Below are 19660 nucleotides of genomic sequence, written 5' to 3'. Positions count from 1 at the left end.
TTAAGCCTTGTTGACAATAATGTCAACCTATTTTTTGTGGCCAAGAAGAAAAAAGTTTCTTCTGAATTATTATACTCCAAAATGCATAAGTCGTGTAATCAACTGACTGACTTTATGTACAACTTTATGCTGATGTTCTGTATATTTGCATACTTATGCCTTTAGGTTTTCAGGGGAGCAAAGGGACTTCCAGGCCTGTTGCTTAAGGAGCATGACTTTGCACAGCTGCATCTCCATTTCTGAAAGTGGCCAGGGCAAAAATCCATGGCTGAACCAAGAAGGCATCTAAGTATCTTAAATTTGAGTCTTGAAATCCCTAAAATTTAGCATCTTGTCCTAGCAGAATTAATCCAGTCTCCTTATATAGTCATTCTGGAAATTAAGGTTTTCCAGTTGGAGACTGAAGAGTGAATGAGTGAAGCCTCTCAGATGCATCTTTCAAAATAATACAGTACCAACAGGGTGCAGCCTAGACATAGCCAATATAAAATATGGAGCATAAATATTTTTTAAAATAAAAGTTTCAGTGGTCTCTAAAGCTTTTCTGAGGGCTGTACCTAATGTAAGTGCTTTCTACTTAGTAACCACTACCTGAAGAGTTCATTTTAAGAGTAAGCACTTTTGTTAAGATGCGGTCTGTGTCATCTGTAAGCTTAATTAAGGTCACATATTGTGTAGAGTAGAAACAAAATGACTGACTTGCTGGAATGTCATATAAAAAAGAGAGGTGTCCACAGCATGAGCTGCTGGTCAGAGGGCATGTTGCTGTCAGGGTGAGTGAGAAAAGCCAGCTGGTTCTGGTAATTTACCTATCAAATGTCCTGAAAGAGTTGTTCTGAGATGCCATGGCTAGTTAACAGCAGACTCTCTTTGACTTGTTTTTTTGCTCTAAATACTGATGTGAACCATTTTCCCTGCTAGCTGTATTTTTTTCTTCCTGCTTCATTGTCTGCTGTGGCAGGAAACAGCACACGAAAATCTCTTCATCTGTGCAAGTCATCTGATTGCTAATAGGTTCTTTATCAGCCTAAATCATTGTTTGGTCTACACACTGTCATTCTTTATTTTTATGCTTTATAATTCCTTTATGTGTTTTTCATTCTGTCAATGAATTAAGAAAATACTGCATAGAGAATTAATCAGTAAGGTACAGGTCTAGAAGCAGTGTCCTACACCTAGCTACAATTACAATTGGTATTTTGGCTTATCTGTTTTATGATATGTAGAGCAAACAGTTTCAGATTTGTAGCTGTCAGATATTGATTTCTTATTTCCTTTGAATATAGCTAAATATTTGGTGTGATAATATTTTTATCAGACTTCTGAAATTTGTTTGTGGCTTGGTGTAAACAGCTTCCTTTTATAATGCAGTTATCAAAACTTATGGGTCCAAGAGGTATATTTCTACCACCATTAAGGATATCTTCCTACTTAAATATTGATATACCTATGTCTAGTTACCATTCAGAAATATTCATACCATTCACAAAAACCCTGAAATCTCAAAGGAATAGTCATGTAAGAGAAATAATGTTTTTATTTTTGTTTCAAATATAGGCATAGAAAATAAAAACATCATATGAATGCTGAAGTTATAAAAATAAACGTATGTTTGTCGGTCCTCCAAGGTATCTGTCACAAAACCACGAACTCCCAAAGAGTCAAGATGAGCAAGCAGTGGATGTCAGATGGCACCCCACCTGCATTTTGCTGGAAGTTTCTTCAAACAGATTGGTTTCAGTGAATCAACATTTTCTCAGTAAAAGCACTCTTTGCTAAAAATTTCAGACCAGTTTTAATCATTGTATTGACATGTCAAACAAAGTTTGGTTGTTAGTTCTGTTGTATACCCTTGGGAATGCAGGCAGGCTATATTAAACCCCTTTCTTTAAACTTGCTATGTATATACTTTTATGCTTATGTACTCTCAAAGGTAGCAATATGGAAGCTTGGTTAATAGCAAGGACTGTCAAGTGAAATGTGTTAACTGAAGCTAGCAGAAAACCTGGGTAGGATTAGAGAGAGCTGTGTGTCTCTAAGCAATGTGAGTTACAGTGTTTGCCACGGGGATCGTGGAACTCTTGAGACCTTCAACTAGAACTTTTAGTTCAAAAGAAATTGGGAGAGATCATGAACTAGAAACACTAAGTTTTGGCCAGCTGTGATTGGTAATGCTCCCAAACTTATATTGCCTCTAAAAAAAGGTAGAAAGTGTTGCTGAATGGAAAGGCAGTGAAATGATACCTAAGTGATTCAGTTCTCAGGTTATCACTGGCTTGCTCTTTGACTGTGGGGAAGTTTCTTCCTCTCCCTCCCAGTACTGTCATTCCTCATCTGTACAATGATACTCACACAGATCTTGTTGGTAAATTGCTTTGCCTCATTGAAACACAGATTTGGGAAAGAGAAAACTCTGGAGTCCCAATCTTAAATATAAAGCACAAGAAGAAAATTTTTTTCAGATCTGAAAAACCTGTTATAGTTATCGTGGCAAATCACTTCTGAAGTTCCTTCCTTCTTTCCTACCTTCCTCCTTCCCCACTGACATAATGATTTTTTCTTTATTGACTGATATGACTTCTGCCCATTTGAAAATCATGCAACATGTATAAAAGCCCTCTGATACTTGCAAACTGCTGCTACTTTTGATAAGTATAATCATACCCTTCTGTAGTTACCTTTGTTTTTTAAAGCAAAACTGTGCTTTGATCAAAGTTATTGCACCCAGTTCAGACTTCCACCTATTTTAGCAGCTGGTGATCTTCCTGAGAGCTCCCTGGTGGGTCATGGGGAAGCTAGTGCATTAATCCTGTTTTTTCAGTTAGTTAGTAATAAGTCCAACTGCATTTATGGATGAATTTTTGAATTGCCTTACTGTGATTTAGGGATGGTATTACCATGTGATATTCCACCTCTAACATTTAGGATAATTGTACCTTAAAAAAAAAAAAAGAATTTAACTTCCTCAGTGAAAGGGTAAAGGCCATTCTTGGATGGTTGCTTCAAAAGTGAAGGATGAATTGATTCAAAATAGGTTTAGAGTAAATGTTGAGCTGATTCAGAACAAAAATTACTATTTTGTCTTCAAAATGGATAAAATGATATAACTTTCTTTTCAGAAAATCAATAAGCAGGAGGCCCAGACGTTAACAACGAATATTGGATTGTTTCTCATGTTTGGTTAACCATCTGGTAATTAAGAACAACTATTCTTTTATTTCTTTCCTTAATTTTGAATCTGGTTCTTTTGTAGCATTTAGAAAAGAGCCTAGCAGTTTATATTTCTCTAGAGAATTATTTGAAAGGCATAATCATGTTCTAAAGTGTTTATTTGTTAACATTTAGGTAATTTGTTACCCTAACTTTAGAAATTATACCATCAATCTCACCCTCTAGATTTAATTCATTTCCTCATTGTCTCCTTCCTGTCTTTTCCAAAGACCCCCTCCTCCTATTTTTCTGCTTTAGTTTCTTTGCTCTGTCTTAGAGATAAGAGGCTTAAAACTTTGAAAGTTTACGTCTGTAAGACACGGTGATTCTCCCAAAGATTGAAACTGTGAAAATGTAAAGTCTCTCTGTTACATTCTCTAATTACTTTTCTAAGTCTAAGATATCTGTTCCTATAGTACATGATCGCCCCAAAAGATCAATAGTTAAAGGTCAACAGCTTGATTGTGATCTAATTTCTTGATTGTGATCTAGATTTCATGCTGTATGCTTAGTCAGATTTTTCTGTGCCTAGTGAATATGCACAATCACATTTTTTTGTAGTACTGAAAAAGATCAGAAAATAAAAAATTGCTAAGTATTTTCAAGTGTAGTTGTGACGTGACTAAATAGTTTGTATTGGTATGATCATTTTCTTTATCTTGTTTAGGATACTCTTTCAGTACAGAGTAAGAGCTGATTTAATTTCTTTGTAGTTACTGAATAATGTATTCCATATTACTGTTGATTTGCATTAGAAATCTCATTAATTATCAGAGCCCTGGAATTATTTTAATTTCTTTAATGTGTGTCTCTGGGTTGCTTATGATTCTGTGTATGTATGTGCCAAGCAATTCATCAGTTTAAGATGAAACCACTCAAACATTTAATGGAGCACTTCTTTAATGTAATTATTTGTTTAGTTGAGCCTCTTGAACTTTTGTAATTGCAGAAACCCAGGTAAACTTTCAACTTGTATTCTTTGTGTCATCTTCAAATATTAGCACCAATGATTTTGTTTATACTAAAGCTGAAAAATGAAATAGCATTAAGCTTAGTATTGCACTCAGACTTTTAAAATRTCTGTTTATTAATGATTCCTCACTTATAAGATCTGTCAGCTAGTTTTAGTACACATTTTTATAATGTATTTTGAAAATTCAATTGCATGAAATAGCAACAGCCTTCAAAAGTTGGTATGTGAATGCATATGTATTTATATAAATATATATATGTGTATCTATATGTAATTGTGTCTGTATAAATGTGTATGAAGTATAGCTAGGCATTATCAATAAACATTATTGGCAAAAACTTGTCAGATTAATTAGGCATGACAAGTTTTTTAAAAGATATTCTGTCTGTTATTCTGCATTGCTCATCAAGAGTAATTCAATTCACTTTTTAAAAATACTGGAATAGCTTCCTTGCTTTTTTAGTGTTCTGGAATTTCTTTGTACTTCTGTGATTTATTAAAACTGAAGGTGGGTAGCTCAGAGCTCACAGCCGTTCCTCCTCAGTTAAAAATATTCATCTGAAGTGAAGATATTTGTCAAACATTTCTTTGTCTTTTATCTTAGTACTTTCAATATCTTCACATACTAATTGCCAGAGCAAGTAAGATTTGTTTTATTTCTAAGTAATTTAAAAATCAGCTGATGATCTTTTATATGAGTCTTCAAACAGATGGCAAGAGTGTTGTGAATAACCCTAACAGGGCCAGATTCTTACCTCTAAAAGATGATCCCCAAATGACTGTTACGGTCTTATAGCATGATGGCAAGTTCTTTGGGACTGTTTATTATATAAGTATATGTACAGTTCTTAGAAAAATGAGGCCTTGACCCTTGTCAGTGGCTGGAAAGAACGGATGTTACATGGTTTGGTCTGACGAGAAGGAAATAGCAACTTGCTGGAGGTAGCGTGACAGCTGGTTGGGTGCAGTTTTGTGTTGAACAGATTCAGAACCAAAATAAATATTTTGGTTTGTGATTGGACAAAAATATTCAATAAAGATTACTTGTAAAATGATATTTTCAATAAAATAAAGTCATTTATATAGACAATGTGGTTTGTGTATGAATTAAACTTTATAGAAGAGCTGTTCCTGTATAAAGTATCTGAAAGAAAGGACGTGATAATGGCAGTTGGCCATTGCTATGGCCAATCTGGATCAAAAGGTTTTGGGGCTCAAATTAAGCATTTGGCAGGGAGCCAGGTTTTATAAATGTTAGTGAAACACCTAAGCTGTTCTTCTAGGATTTCTGTCCAAAACCAGTGTCTTGCATGGTGATTAATTGAGTTAATAGTGGCAAAGCATTTGTCAAATAATAAGCAAACAAATCAGAACAGACAACTTTACTTAAAACAGACAAAATGTTATAGTAAAACTGCCTCACTCAGTGACCAATATAGGCCAAGGGAACTGACAGACGCCTAGGTGCGGTGGTGAAATAATATGTCAATGTATTTTATGAGTCTGTTGCAATGGCCATATTTCATGGGGCCAACTTTACAGTTTTAGGGCAATGTTAATTCTGGCTTTTCCACTGCTCTGAAATTAACTTTTCAGCTATTATTAATGGTAACAATTGTTTTGTAAGTAATAGAGAAACTAAGGTCACAAGATAAGAACAGGAATGGTGTAAAACATACTAATTAAAAATCAAAAGTAATCTTATATTGCATTTTTATTAGAATGGCCAGCTAAATAAATGTATAGAAACTCATTGGCAAGGAGAAAGATGATTTCTTACAGTCAGTTTCTGAGTTCATAAGGAATTTAGACACAAGTAGGATGAATACTGCCAGGATATGATAAGGGTCTTAAGGTCTGGAAAAATCTTTCTCTAGGGGGACTGAGAAATGGATCTGAGGGAAGGTCTGTTTGTAAAGGTTCAGTGCATAAACAAATTGCTAAAAATAAACTGATTTAACTGAGAACACTTCTGATTGGAAAAAAATATATAAAATACCTATTTATTAGTTTGTTTAAAACTTACTTTATAAACTCCATAAGTCTGTTGGGACTTGCTGTGATATGGATGTATATTCCATGAATTGTGGCTGTAGTTATTCACAGTGAGTTAACTTGGGCAATTAATATCTCATTCATTAACAAGTGCATGGGAAAACCTCAAAGAGTTGCAGTCTGCATAAATATCTCACAATTCAGATGTTGACTTAAACATTTCTCAGCTTTACATTTTAAAGGTCTGTCTTATAAAACTAACATTTGCTGATCCTTCAAATGGATTTAAGCTGGGTTTTATTTCTAATTGAATCAACTGACCCATTTTTGCTCAGATTGTTACGTAATCTTTTAGCAGGAAAAAAGATAGTTTTTTAATGTAAAAATGATCATTCTATCTGGCTTATTTGGACAGCTAAGCTTATATAAATTCTATGGCAGAAGTACTGTTTGTTTGTTTTTCTTCCTGCTGACCACAAGGCCTATTAAACCAATCTTTTTATTGGCACATTTCAGGAAGAAATTGTAAAAAAACAAAATTGATTTAATTTAATTTTTAAGTCACAGAGAAAAGTTAATACCTTCCTGTTGAAAGGCACTGTGACAGCTGAACTGTACATAAATGTTTGTGAAAGTTAAAGATGTAAAAATGGAAACAAAAATAAAATGGCTTCTTATGAAATGCAATAAGGGTTTTTGCTTTAAAGAAGAATTAATGATAATGTCTTTAAGCAGTCTGCAAACACTCACTGCTTGTTTGTGTGCTGAAAGAACTTAAGATTGGTTCAGGAGAGAAAAACAGATGATGATGTTATCCATGTAACCTAAAAGGCAGAGTTAAAGTTGTTTCTTTTTGTGTAAAACATGGTACATGTGATGACATAAATTAATTTGCTAAGTATAATAAAAAGAGAGAGAACTTCATTTATGATATTTATGACTAGCATTTCTAGAAAGAACAGATTTTCCTCCATTTGTATGAAGTTACATGACTGACTTCTCCAAAACAATTTTTTCTGAATGACCTCACAAAGAACAGCAGAGATCTTCAGAAACAGAATTTAAAATATGTATATGTAATCTGTTTTATTTATATCTTTCTCTTTTTCTACTTTCACATATTTTCTGTGACTACTAAAACTTAGTCTGATGGTTATAAAATCGTACATGCATTATAATAGTAATTTTTACAGCTTACGACTGATAACATTGAAATACAAATGCAACTTGAAAAGTCAAATAAAAGGTTTACTTAAAAATAATGAAAGCCACCAGATTTACTAAATGACTAGTTAAAATAACATTTATATGGTCTATACGGAATTAGTGCAACCCTTCTGTACCATAGAAACTGATTTCCCATACAGTCTCTTTTTATAATAAAATCTATGAAATACAGCCCCCTCAGTTTTTATTTATGTCTCTTTCTTTTCCAGATGACACGAGAGCAGTATATATTAGCAACACAGCAGAACAGCCTCCCAAGGACTGAAAATCCTCAGTTTTATCCAGTAGGAATTTATGGATGGCGAAAGAGGTGCTTATACTTCTTTGTCCTTCTGCTGTTGGTTACCATGATTGTTAACTTAGCAATGACAATATGGATTTTGAAGGTTATGAATTTCACAGTGGTAAGTATTGTTGTGACTTTATGTATCTTATTTTTCATGTTAATAACTTGTAGTTTTAGTTCTCATTTCTTTATCTTTTTATGTACAAATCCTGCAGCTTTGGTTTAAAAATGGTATATCCTCCTTTGAGTGTTACTTCATACATTAACAAACACCTTTTGTGTATATTCTGCTGTGAGTTGGCCTTGTCTATTCAGATATTTTTTGTTAACAATATCTACAGAAATTATATCTGGATCTTCCATTTCATTGTTTGCCCAACCAAAAGCATAATGGTGCCTGCCTTAAGTATTTGTTTCCACTGAAGTTTCCACTTGAAGCTGCTTTTTCCTTCCATGCAAGTTTCTTGATACCACTGATAGCAGTTAGCAGGAATTTTCTATGTCTGTTTTTTGTGATATGTAAGTCTTTCCCTCCATGCATTAGCAGATATAGTATTAGAAAGCTATATGTTCTCTGAAAAACACTGCAATAAAGCTGTGGTGACAGATGGAAGGGAACGCAAAATTCATAGGTGAGAAAAAATTGAAGTTTCTTTCTGTAGGCCTTTCAATTTCTAAAGCATAATTTTGCTGAGTTTTAGAGGCTTGGAACATTTTGAAAGGCAAAGAATATTAATCCTGCATTGATCCATTGTATCTGGAGACTGACCCCCACTCCTTCTCCCTTGAAGCACAGAGATCTCTTGAATATGCAATCCATGTGATGGCAGTCTGATACAGGCATCTCAGTTCAGGGCACTGAAGTTCCTTGAAACCATTGTTAGAGCTGTTGAAGTTGCTTCTATATTACTGACAGCAGTCCCAGCTCCTATCAGCACCAACTAAACCTTGTTACCTACCATGTGCTAAGGGGTTTGTACCTCTTTTCCAGGAGTTAGCTGTGAAATACACTGAGCATGTCCTGTGGGGAAAGTTGCAAATACTTTTCACTTCTAAGAGTAGTAGAAGAATAGAGATCTTTATGAGCAAGTTCAACTTCTTCTGCATTCTATCTGCCTATCTGTTGTTCATATCATGAGGTGAAGACTAGCTAGCTGATTGTAAAAGTAAGAAATAAATCTTAGATGTTCTCATGCATACAGAGAAAATCTGATGAATGCACTTATTCTTATAAGCAAGAATTAATTTCTCATAACAGGTAAGCAGTCACTCAGTGAAACTCAAAGTGCAGACAATCAAAACCAGCATTCTGAGGTAAAGAAGGCATTTAGTCTTTATCTACCAGTCATTTCTGCCCTGTTTTCTCTGTAAGTGGGAGCATTCTGTATTCTCTGACCATGCTTTATGGAAACTTAAATAAAGTCTCTCTTTTCCTTACCCTGTAATATTTTAGTTGTATCTTCTCATGATATTGAGAGATTTTGAGGGGTGGGACGGAGTGCATATGATATTTAATGAAATACTGTATGTGGAGAAAAATATCTTTAACTCTCTTGGATTCCATGTTAGTTGTGACCTGAAAATGTTACTTTGATTACAGTTAAAAGATAAATTATAATATCTAGAATTATTTGGGAAGGAATAAAGAGCAAAACTCAGCACATCTCTCTGCCACTTTAGGGCTGCATACAGTTCTGATCACCCACTTTTCAGAAAGGATGAATTAGACTGGTACAAGACAAAGAGAAAGAAGCTGTAATCAGAGAGGAATGGGAAAGATTTTAGTTGAGGAGTGAGTAAAAAGATTGAGACTCTTCATTATATATACCTCTGTTCATATCATCTGGTGAAGGATATAATGGAGGTACATGAAATCATGAAGTACATGTAGAAGGCAGTACAAGGGGTAAATTATTTTTCACATAATGTATCGACTTTGTCTAAGACACTTGCGTGAGGTGTTATGTTTGAAAAAAGTTTAGAAAGCAGTAAGACATAAGATTCATAACTGGCATTAAGCACAGTGATATGAATACAATTCTAGCACTAGAAGGACTTAAAATGTGGATTGTGGAAAAAATGGAAGATAAACTGCAGAAAATATGACTGTATATTTGTATTGTTTCTTATTCTCTTTTCTTATATGTTTATTACCAAGAGAAAACTGAGATATGTGATTGATGTAGTGTGGCTTTTTTAGTTTATATTGTTCTTACAATTTTTTTTAGAGTTTACTTGCCATTTGAACTCTGTTTCACCTACAGCTTAGAATACCTTTCTTGATGTTGATAAGATCGGGTAGGTGGGTATAAAAGCTGCAGGCTTTTATGACACAGCCTCCATTTAGAATCTTTAATAGCAGCAAAGTATTACTGAGTCTATATTTCAAATGTACACCTGAAAGAATGTCTGTGTTCAATGGAAACTGTGTTATCTGCCCAGCTATTCCCAAAGCTTTGTTTGGATCAAGGTGATAGATGCGCTCACCGGTTGGCCGTGGAGCAGTGTCTTTGTGTATCAAAAGATAAGATAGAGCATTCCACAGATTATAATAGCAGTAGTTCTGCTACTGTCGGTGTAGTCTCACTCTGGATTTTGTCCTTCATAAGCCATATTTTGATGTAACTAATATAATTCGAACTACTAGAGTCACAGCACGTTTTAATTCTCCACTAGTTTATTGGAAATGAAAAACAGCCAGCAAAACCCTCCAAAACCAGCAGTAAACAAAAGTTCAAAATAGTTCTTTATCCGCTCTATATCCTGTAATGCATAGGGTTACATAAGCCTATAGAAGACAATAGATATTTTGAGGTGGTTGTTTGGTGAGACTTATTGTATAAATGCTTTGCTACTTCTGAGTTGCCACCAGTGGAATATACCTATAGGAATTAGAATTTGAAGAAGAACAACAGAGTAGATACTTTCTTTTCTGTATGTCTGTGACAAACTATACATTTTTTTTCTATTACTCTATTATTCTATTACTCTAGACTCTCTTTCCTACAGTATTATCTCTGAGCCCTGGAGACAATTGAAGTGGTCTCAGTTTTTCTGCCTGATGTTGTAGACAAAAGATAAGGATGCAACTGCCTCCATACATATGTGACCTTCCATGCTACAAAGCTACCATAGCACTACACAGTTTACAACTCTCACAGTTTGAACATACAATTGTTTTTAATTATATCCGGGGGAAAAAAAAAKTTAATAAAATTCTTTCCATGTGTCAAAGCTGTGTTAGAAAAGTAAAGGTTGTTGTGAAGCACTGAATCAAAGCAGGAATCTAGTGCAGGAAACAGAATCAGTTTCACTGATTACTACTGCTTACTGCTTAGTGGATTATACCTGGTTCCAGTAGCTTAAGAGATGTATGTAGCTGAAATAATTATACAAACACTGGCTTAAAAATTTTACAAAGATAGCATTTGAATGTTATGTGATTCATTCAAAATCCAGTATTTTATGACCGTACTGTATATTACAAAGCTAAAATTGCAAAACTTGGATCTTTAACAATCTTGACTTTATCATAAACACAGATAAATAGTATGCCATTGACTAGTGTGAGTCAAGCTTTAACCTTCCTATTACAAAATTAAAGTTAATTTTACATATTTACCTTTGCCATAGTTATATGTACAAGCAAGTAATTACGAAAACAGAAAATATTACTCCTTTTTCTTATGGAAAAAGAAAAAGAAAAATGAGTGCTGAAGTTTGGGAGCACTACTAATTTGGAAATATCATGTACCCCTTACATATCTCATAAGTGAAAACTCCTACTTAACAGTTCTGTATGAACAGTCTGCAAACAGGGTTTCCAAAGGATTTTGTACTTAAGGAGAGTAACAGAACCATTTTATTTAATGGTCATTCCACTAGCAGATTATTCTTAACTGAAATTTATGCATGGTATATCACTGTTGGCATGAGGTTATTAACTATTATTCCTTTCATGGTAAAATATTTAATGGTTTTGCTTAGTCAGATGTACTGTTTCTGGCCTGATTTGTTTTTGTCTTCTAACTTTTATATAAATTTGTAGAATGATCTGTGGTTAGACTATTACAGAAAACAGAATCTGAAGCCATAAAACTGCAGTTTATTACCTTTAAAATCTGACTGTTCATAGTCAAAATTGTATATCTTAAAGTGCATACATTTGGTTTACTAAGAGTGTTAAGAAATATGTTTAAATGAAATGACAATAGGTTAGTTAATAATATAAAGCTATATTTAATAGCTATAGGTATACCATATCACTTAAAGCTGAAAGAATAAAAAATGTCTGCCAGTATTTTCTTCTGCTTTTATAAGAAGCCTTATCTTTTATCATGCTGGAATCTGTTTTGTTAGTTTTCCAAACATTGCTTTGCACTACTTCAAAGCGTCATGAATAACCAGGGTGTGGTATGGTTATCCATGGTCATTCTGGCTGAGAATTGCAACAATGTTTATTTTTACTCACTATTTTTAACAGTACAGTTATAGCTACTGGCCAGTTGCACTATGAAAGCCTTTGAGTTCAATTCATAGATTCTACAGTAGGGAAAGTTTTCCAGTCATACATTTCCTTTCATGTAAAAATCAGATTTTGAATCTGAACTAGTTATCCCACATTCTCTTCATATACAAAGAGGAGAAATAGGGGTTCTCCCATAAAGTCATTCATATCATAGTAAGGCAGGCAACTAAAGTGAATTGTTTTTAGGAAATGCATATTGAAAAGCCGATCAAGTTAGTAAATTAAAATGGGAATATGGTTTATTTGCAATCATGTGGAAACATAGTAGAGACAAGGCGTGTAAGTCTTCTTTTAGCAGATTAAGTAGTATAGGTGGAAAAGGTAGATAAATTTTTGGGTGTGCAATCTCTTTTTCCAGTGTGAAATGAAAGAAGTACAAGTTAAGAATAATTGCTGTGATTTAATAGGTATCAGTTAGACAACCAGAAACAAGGTAATTGCTATCTGTGGAGCAGAGGGATTATTAGATGGAGGAATCAGCGATGTAGTAATTGTTTTATAAAACATATTCCCCCACCAGTAGCTTAGTGCTACTGTTCTTTAGCCTGTAATTGAGATTGCTTACCTTACTGTTGGATCATCTGTGTAGAAAGACACATGTGAAAGCATGTAGGAGCTTCACTAGAAAGAACTCCCCAAACAATTTCACTGATAGATGCATCCAGTTGTGACATACCTATCCTGGATTTATGCAGAAACTCATTAATCTGTGTTAGAAGAGCTGATCTTGAAAGAAATGCTCTGCAAATGACTTAACCCTGAAACAATCCTCAGGCTAAACTCATCATTGGAATACAACTCTTTGGTGTCTAATGTGCATCAAGTGGATCTACTCTGTCCTGAATGGTAAGCATAAAATTTGTGAATAAATCCTCACCACCACTGCAATATATCCTCCCCTAATAGAACCAGCAAAATCCCTGACCATATGCTTGAACTTCGGACTTCATTGTATCAAATGCTGACCTGAAAAGTAGACAACTGCTACCTGCAAGAATGAACTCAAAGTCCCCCACATATCTTAATCCTGATTCTCAAGGGAAACGTATGAAACATCCTGCAAAAAACAAGCTAACTGGATACTAAAGTAGTAGATTCAAGAGACATGAGCTTTATGGAACATCTACTATTTTTCTTCCATGTACTAACCTTTCCATGGTCTGCAGGCTATCCTTTGGAAAGATCTGTCTTTCACTTTTCCTCAGGATATAATTACCTCTCAACTTAGTTTAGGCTATATGTATCTAACTAAGCTCAGAGTAGTTAGTTACTTTTTTGTGTGTATATGATTAGAGCTGTTTCAAGAAAGCTGGGATACTCGAATCATAATTTGGTGACATAACCACATGGTTATGCTGTATGGTATGGATATGCTGTGTATTTACTTTATCAAATTCTGATTTTTTGACTTATGTAGTATATATGAATTGTAAAGGTAGTAAGGAAAGAAATATTTTGCTGTGCCTGCATTCTTGTCATCTTATCATCAATATACAGCCCATAGTGTAGATAATTAGCTTATTTTTTATTTAAACATTTAATCCCTTAAACATAGTTCTTTGATAGAATTTTTATCTTGGAATGTTTTCAAGTTATGATTCTAACCTCACCAGAACTATAATTTATGTAATTTATGTTAATGAATAAAATATATTGATATTCTGTCAATCTGATTACTTAATGTGTTAAAGGAATCTTTGTTACGTTTTTGTCACGAAACAAATACCAGTGTAGACCTATGTGACTGAAAATTTTTCTACAAGTACTTAAAATTACAGTTTTAAAAGAAACATTCAAAGTAAACCTCTCATGGTTGTGAAGTGATATGGGCAATTAGCGTAGGGACTTAAGTTCCCCTCTTTGCAGGGGATAATATCAGTACATTTATACATTTTCCTAAAATACGGACAGTTGTCGTTGATACCCAGCATAAAGAATGAAAATTACTTGTATCAGCCCACAGTCAAGTGAATGGGTTATGTGGAAAGAAACACGGAGTGAACAAGTACGTCATGGGGATACTGTGCAGTTCCTCTACTGATGACTCCCCAGTCTCTGAATCACCACAAACAAGCAACTAGTTATTCTTCCTATCAGTTTTTTTTGCAGCTACACTCTATGCTCTCTTTCTTAAATCAGCCATTTCCTAGATTATTCTTGTTTCTCTTGCTTCACACAAGGCTATCTGGTTTGGATTTTTTTCAAAAAGACTTGTTCTTGGTAGATGAAACTTACTTTGCTCTGATGAATTTAGCAAAAGAGTACATCTGAGGGATCCATATAAAGATAAAAAAGATGCTATTTAAGATGCAACTGTGACATGATTCTAGAAGATACCTTGTGAGGTTTACTAAAGTTGTAAAAACTGTGATAGGAAAAAATGCAAACATGAATCCATCAGTTCTTAGGATCTCTGTTGGATTGGCCTGTGACTCAACCATGTATGCTAGGAAATATCAGCACCAATTTTTTTTTTTACTGGTTTTGGGGTGTGTCTGGTTTTATGTGTCTCCATATTCTGCTTTCCCTTTAGAAATCAATATATGAAAAGACTTAATGTTTTGTTGCCCATCTAAGAATTCAGTCACTCAATTCAGGTATTTTCTCTTGCTATAGTTACTTGCAGTGCTGTAGTCAATTTTGATTGCTGTCATGGCACAATGTTTTCTGTATTGATACATCTTGAGCTCCTCTTCTCAGCAGTACTTTGTGAATCATTTTTAAGATCAGATCTTTAAGGTACAATTCTTCATTTGTATTGAGACAGAAGTTATTTCTTAAAGGAACTTGAACTTACATATAACTATAAGTTGAGCATAAAAAGCTGTTTGGATTTCCTGGCTAGAATTCATGTGCTTCATACATAAAATTGAATGTAGTCTGCCTGGCGACTGCCTAGCTCTAAGTCTGTGTATTTGAACAACAACTAGTTTGCAAGGTGGGTCCCTAAGATACACATGCCAACCAAACTTTTTCTGTTGTTGTTGTTTATTTGTTTTTAATAGACAGCACATATAATAATTCAGATATATGCGACCATTAGCTCCTTTCTGTCTGCATCTTTATAGGGGGTCCCTGTATTCTGATAGGAATTTGCTGTTCAAAATTAGAATTTTCTGGTGCTGCAAAAATCTAAATGAGAATCCTAATATTTTATTGAAGTTATTACTAGAGAGAAACACAAGTTCTATTTTTTGTTTTGGTTGCTGTGCAAGAGTGAGAAACTCTTTCAACTTTTAACTTTCTTCACTGTTGGGAAACACACAGGCACACAGACATACACTTCAGATCTTACTGACCAACATTAAAAAAAAATACTAAAAGTGAAATACTGCCATTAAAGTTATAATTTGATACTTAGCTTTTTGTTGATACAGAACTAAAGCAACTGTGTTCAATATATGTTTATCAAGATTTGTAGCAACCTGTCTTGGCATATTGTAGAATAAGAAGATAATTTCTTCACAGCATGGTAATATGATACTTGTTATTATCTGTTTCTCAACAAACTTGGCAGTGATATGAGCCGTCAGGCTAAGATTCTTTGACCAGATCTCTTTATTTGGTGTTCAAAATAGTATTTGTTCTGTTGTTAATCTAGTTGGTTTTGCTGATCTAAATGATGAAGATACTGTTTGCCCATGGCAGCTTAACACACTTTCATACAGAACTAAGGAAAAACTCTTTTCCATTTCTTAGCTAATTTTTGCTGAGACATGTCCAATTTGCAGCAGCTTGGCATCTGAAACTTATGAAGTTGTTTAGTAGCTGTATTCATCTGTACTCAAAAATGATTTGGCTGTTTGGCAAACAGACAACTTCTTTTATTTCACAAAGGGAGAAGTTTGTTATTAGGTTTTGGATAATTCTTGCTATTTAATAGTATTAGTTACTGTGTTTTTAATAAATAACTTCTATTACCTCTGCAGAGTTGCCTTATTCAATGGCATGCATTTCTTGTCAGTTATTTATTTCAGACTGTAAATAATCTCATTTTCAGAGGAAAAAAATTGATATCTCTTAAGTAGATAGAAAACTGTTTCTCTACATCCCCCAATTTTTTAGTTTTCAAGAACTTGGTGTCCCAATTTGGTATGAATGCAACAAAGCTTCTGTTTGCTTTTTGTTTGTTTGTTTGTCTGTTTTTTGTAGTGAGAAAGAAAGATTCAGTCCAGAGCAGGCAATATCATTAATTATTAATGATTAAGAGACTTAGTCAAGATATCGGAGACCAAGGTTCAAATTCATGCAGTCTCCAATATAGATCATGTCCCAGGTAAGTGTCCTACTCGCAGGCTATTAGTGCTTCTGATTGGGTTTCTGATACTCCTTTTTTAATAAATATATAGACTGTTTCTTACCATCCTTTAGTCTCAAACTTGAGATAACATCTCTGTAAGAAATTCTGCTGAAAATTCCTATGAAATGTCTATGTATACCTTAAGAATATTTTCTGCTCAGATTCATAATTCCTTTGAAAAGCCTTTTAGAGAATTCTCAGCCTGCTAAAACTAGTATTAGTTAGAAAACCAAGCACACACATGCATGCAGAGACACATGCACGCATGCAGTGTTATCTGTGTAACTGACTGTTCTTCTCACCTTTTTATGCTGTGTTGGAAGACAGAAGCCTAAGCTCCTTCAATAAACTTGCCAGTTCCATGCAGGATTCAAACATTTGCTAATAGCATGACAGCAAAAGAATCTTGCTACAAATGAATTTCACTTGTAATTTTTTATCCCCTTTGTTAACATTTGTATAGTAGCACAGCTTTACAGAACTGAGGGTGTTCTGCAAAACCTGTGTCCTCTTTCATTTTCAGTCAAATGATAGTAATGTACTGATTTTTCCTTATCCGCTTTTGAGCGTGTCACATATTTGTTGTTCTGAGTACAGTGAAGAACTCATTTTAAGTTTCTAATAGGCTTTTTCTGAATCACTTTGTATCTCATTTTGTGTATGTATCTCATGTATTGCACACCTTGTTATCTAGTGCTTACAGAAACAAGAAAAAAGGGGGGGGGGAGGTATTGGTTAAACAGGGCTACTTAGCAACGCTTCTTAGCAAATGTGAATTGCCTTGGTTTGATGTGCTGGTTACATTACTGTTTCTGAATGGGTGAATGCAGCTTTTAATTATTTTCTTTTATCCCTGAGATGTATATCTGTACACTCTGGTGTTTATTGTTACAAATTCTCTCTGAGGAAGAAAAAATGGAATGAACTTGATTTCTCATTTTCATATTTGTTTGGTCATGCAGACTTAAAGGCAGAATATTAGTAAAGTTCCCTACAAACAAACAGAATAAATACTTCACACCATATTTATCCCTGTAAAAATATTATTTCACTAATCTATTTATACAACAGTTTAAGCAATTTCAACATGACCTGGCATTTGTAGCTGTGGAAAATTGTACTATAGTATCCGGAACTTGAATGTTTGGCGAAAAACTTTCTATGACAAATGTTTACTTTAAAGAGAAGGATACTGTAGTACAGTTGGGAACACAATGGTATTTGCCCATGCGAAGTCACTGTTAGCCTCAGGTATTTTAGAGCTGCATCAGATTAGTTTCGTAAAGTGTCAGGCCTGGTTTAGAATCAGCTCAAGGGGACTGGACCCATAACTTGTACCTATATCCCAGGTCAGCAGTCCAGCATGCCACAGATAAATTGCTCCATGTTTCATTAGAAAGTGTGGATTAGCTACACCTTCTTGACCATTTACAACTGTGACTTCTGATATGCAATAAATTATGACGGCTACCTCTTGTAAGAGTTTTGATATTGGAAAAGAATGCTGAGTGTGACTATGGAAAGTATAAAAGGGGAGAACAGCAACTTCAGATCATGTAATAGATTAGATGAGAATGAATATGATATTTATGAGATAATATGATAATTCATTTTACTATTTAATAGAAGGTAAATCTTCACAATTATGTATTTTAGCTGATTGAACATTATTTACTAGACATCTTAATCATTTTTATGTGTAAATAGGCCTGAACATATCTCAGAACAATTTTTCAAATATTTGCTTTCAGGAAAACTGAATTAACTTCAGTTTCGTTATTGACTTTTAGCTGTGTTCCCTTTCCACGTATTCTATTTCTGTTTATTCTAGCATGGCATACGTGCTTGTGGAAAGTGAGACTTTCAATTGAATATTATACAAAGATGATTTTGAACTCTTAAAAGTTCTATTCAAGAAAGCCTGTTCCTGTAGCTGGTTTAGTTCAACTATATATCTTGAATGGCAGATGTTTGAAGAAAACTGTTGATGACTTTTTAATGAAACTGTTAATTTTTTATATTACGGTTCAGGAAAATAATCAACTGAAAGTTGTCATATGAGAAGAAAAGAAGGCTAATCCACCAGATATTATATTTCTCACAAATAGGGCAACTCCAGAGTGGGTTAAATTGATTTTATAGTAGAGGTCAGGCACTAATGCTTTGTAATGTTATTTAGTAGTGATTAGAAAGATATCAAACTCCTTTAACAAACTTTAGTTACTTAAAGACACCAAAGATCTGTATGAATAGTGAAATGTGTCATGATATCTTCTTTCCCTTCTTTTATAGTGGTGATTTATGCAGTTGCACAGTACAATAATAACTTACAGTCTGTGCTTGGAATGCTGAATGTCTTTGCACAGATCTTCCATCTTGAAATGAGTGGAAGTCTTGTGTACAGCATCAGCTTGTGCCATGTCCATGTAGCCTAAATTAGACCTAGTACATCCAGAAATTACAATAAAAAATAAATAGGAAGATAAGATACCATATGTAGTGTATCTTACCTAGCAGAGTATTTCCTCTTCTTTCTTACAAGTTAGGATATTAGAAGTGTGGTTAGAGTCCCAGGCACAAACTGAAACACAGGCAGTTCCATCTGAACATGAGGAAAAACTTCTTTACTGTGAGGGTGACAGAGCACTGGAACAGGTTGCCCAGAGAGGTTGTGGAGTCTCCTTCTCTGGAGATATTTAAAACCCGCCTGGACGTGCAACGTGCTCTAGGTGACCCTGTTTGAGCAGGGGGGCTGGACATAGGCGATCTCCAGAGGTCCCTTCCAACCTCAGCCATTCTGTGATTCTGTGAAATGATGAAACCGAATGTTTTAAGCAGAACTAATATGGCAGAAAGACCTGTTTTATCAAAAATTATGAATAAGATATGTGTGGACTTCAGGGGACCAAGAGAAAAAGTTAAGACCCTTACCCAAATGATGCAACACTGATGGTTTATCTTGTGTATAGCTGATGTTTATACGTTGCCACACAACTAGATATAATAAGGAATAAAAACAAAGAAATCTAACAAAAGCAGAATATAAATGATACTGCCAGTGGCAACATACAAATAATGGAAACATCACAGGTCAACATTATTTCACCAATCTAAAACTCTTGATTGTAATATGCATTTGGC

At 34.3% G+C, this 19660-nt stretch overlaps 1 protein-coding gene across 1 annotated transcript in view; it reads left to right on the top strand.

Moving 5' to 3' along the window:
* Positions 1-707: 707 nt before the first annotated feature.
* Positions 708-19660, top strand: part of LOC112978307 (zeta-sarcoglycan-like) — a gene marked incomplete at its 3' end in the record, with an annotated part of 165467 nt that continues 146514 nt past the window's right edge. The window contains exons 1-2 of the mRNA XM_026091677.1: positions 708-800; positions 7615-7809. Coding sequence (XP_025947462.1) covers positions 708-800; positions 7615-7809 — 288 coding nt within the window. The remainder of the gene's footprint in view (positions 801-7614; positions 7810-19660) is intronic.

Source organism: Apteryx rowi, unplaced genomic scaffold (assembly GCF_003343035.1).
Source record: "Apteryx rowi isolate R43461 unplaced genomic scaffold, aptRow1 scaffold_913, whole genome shotgun sequence".
NCBI classification, from domain to species: domain Eukaryota; kingdom Metazoa; phylum Chordata; class Aves; order Apterygiformes; family Apterygidae; genus Apteryx; species Apteryx rowi.
This window is presented reverse-complemented; position numbering and strand designations above follow the sequence as displayed.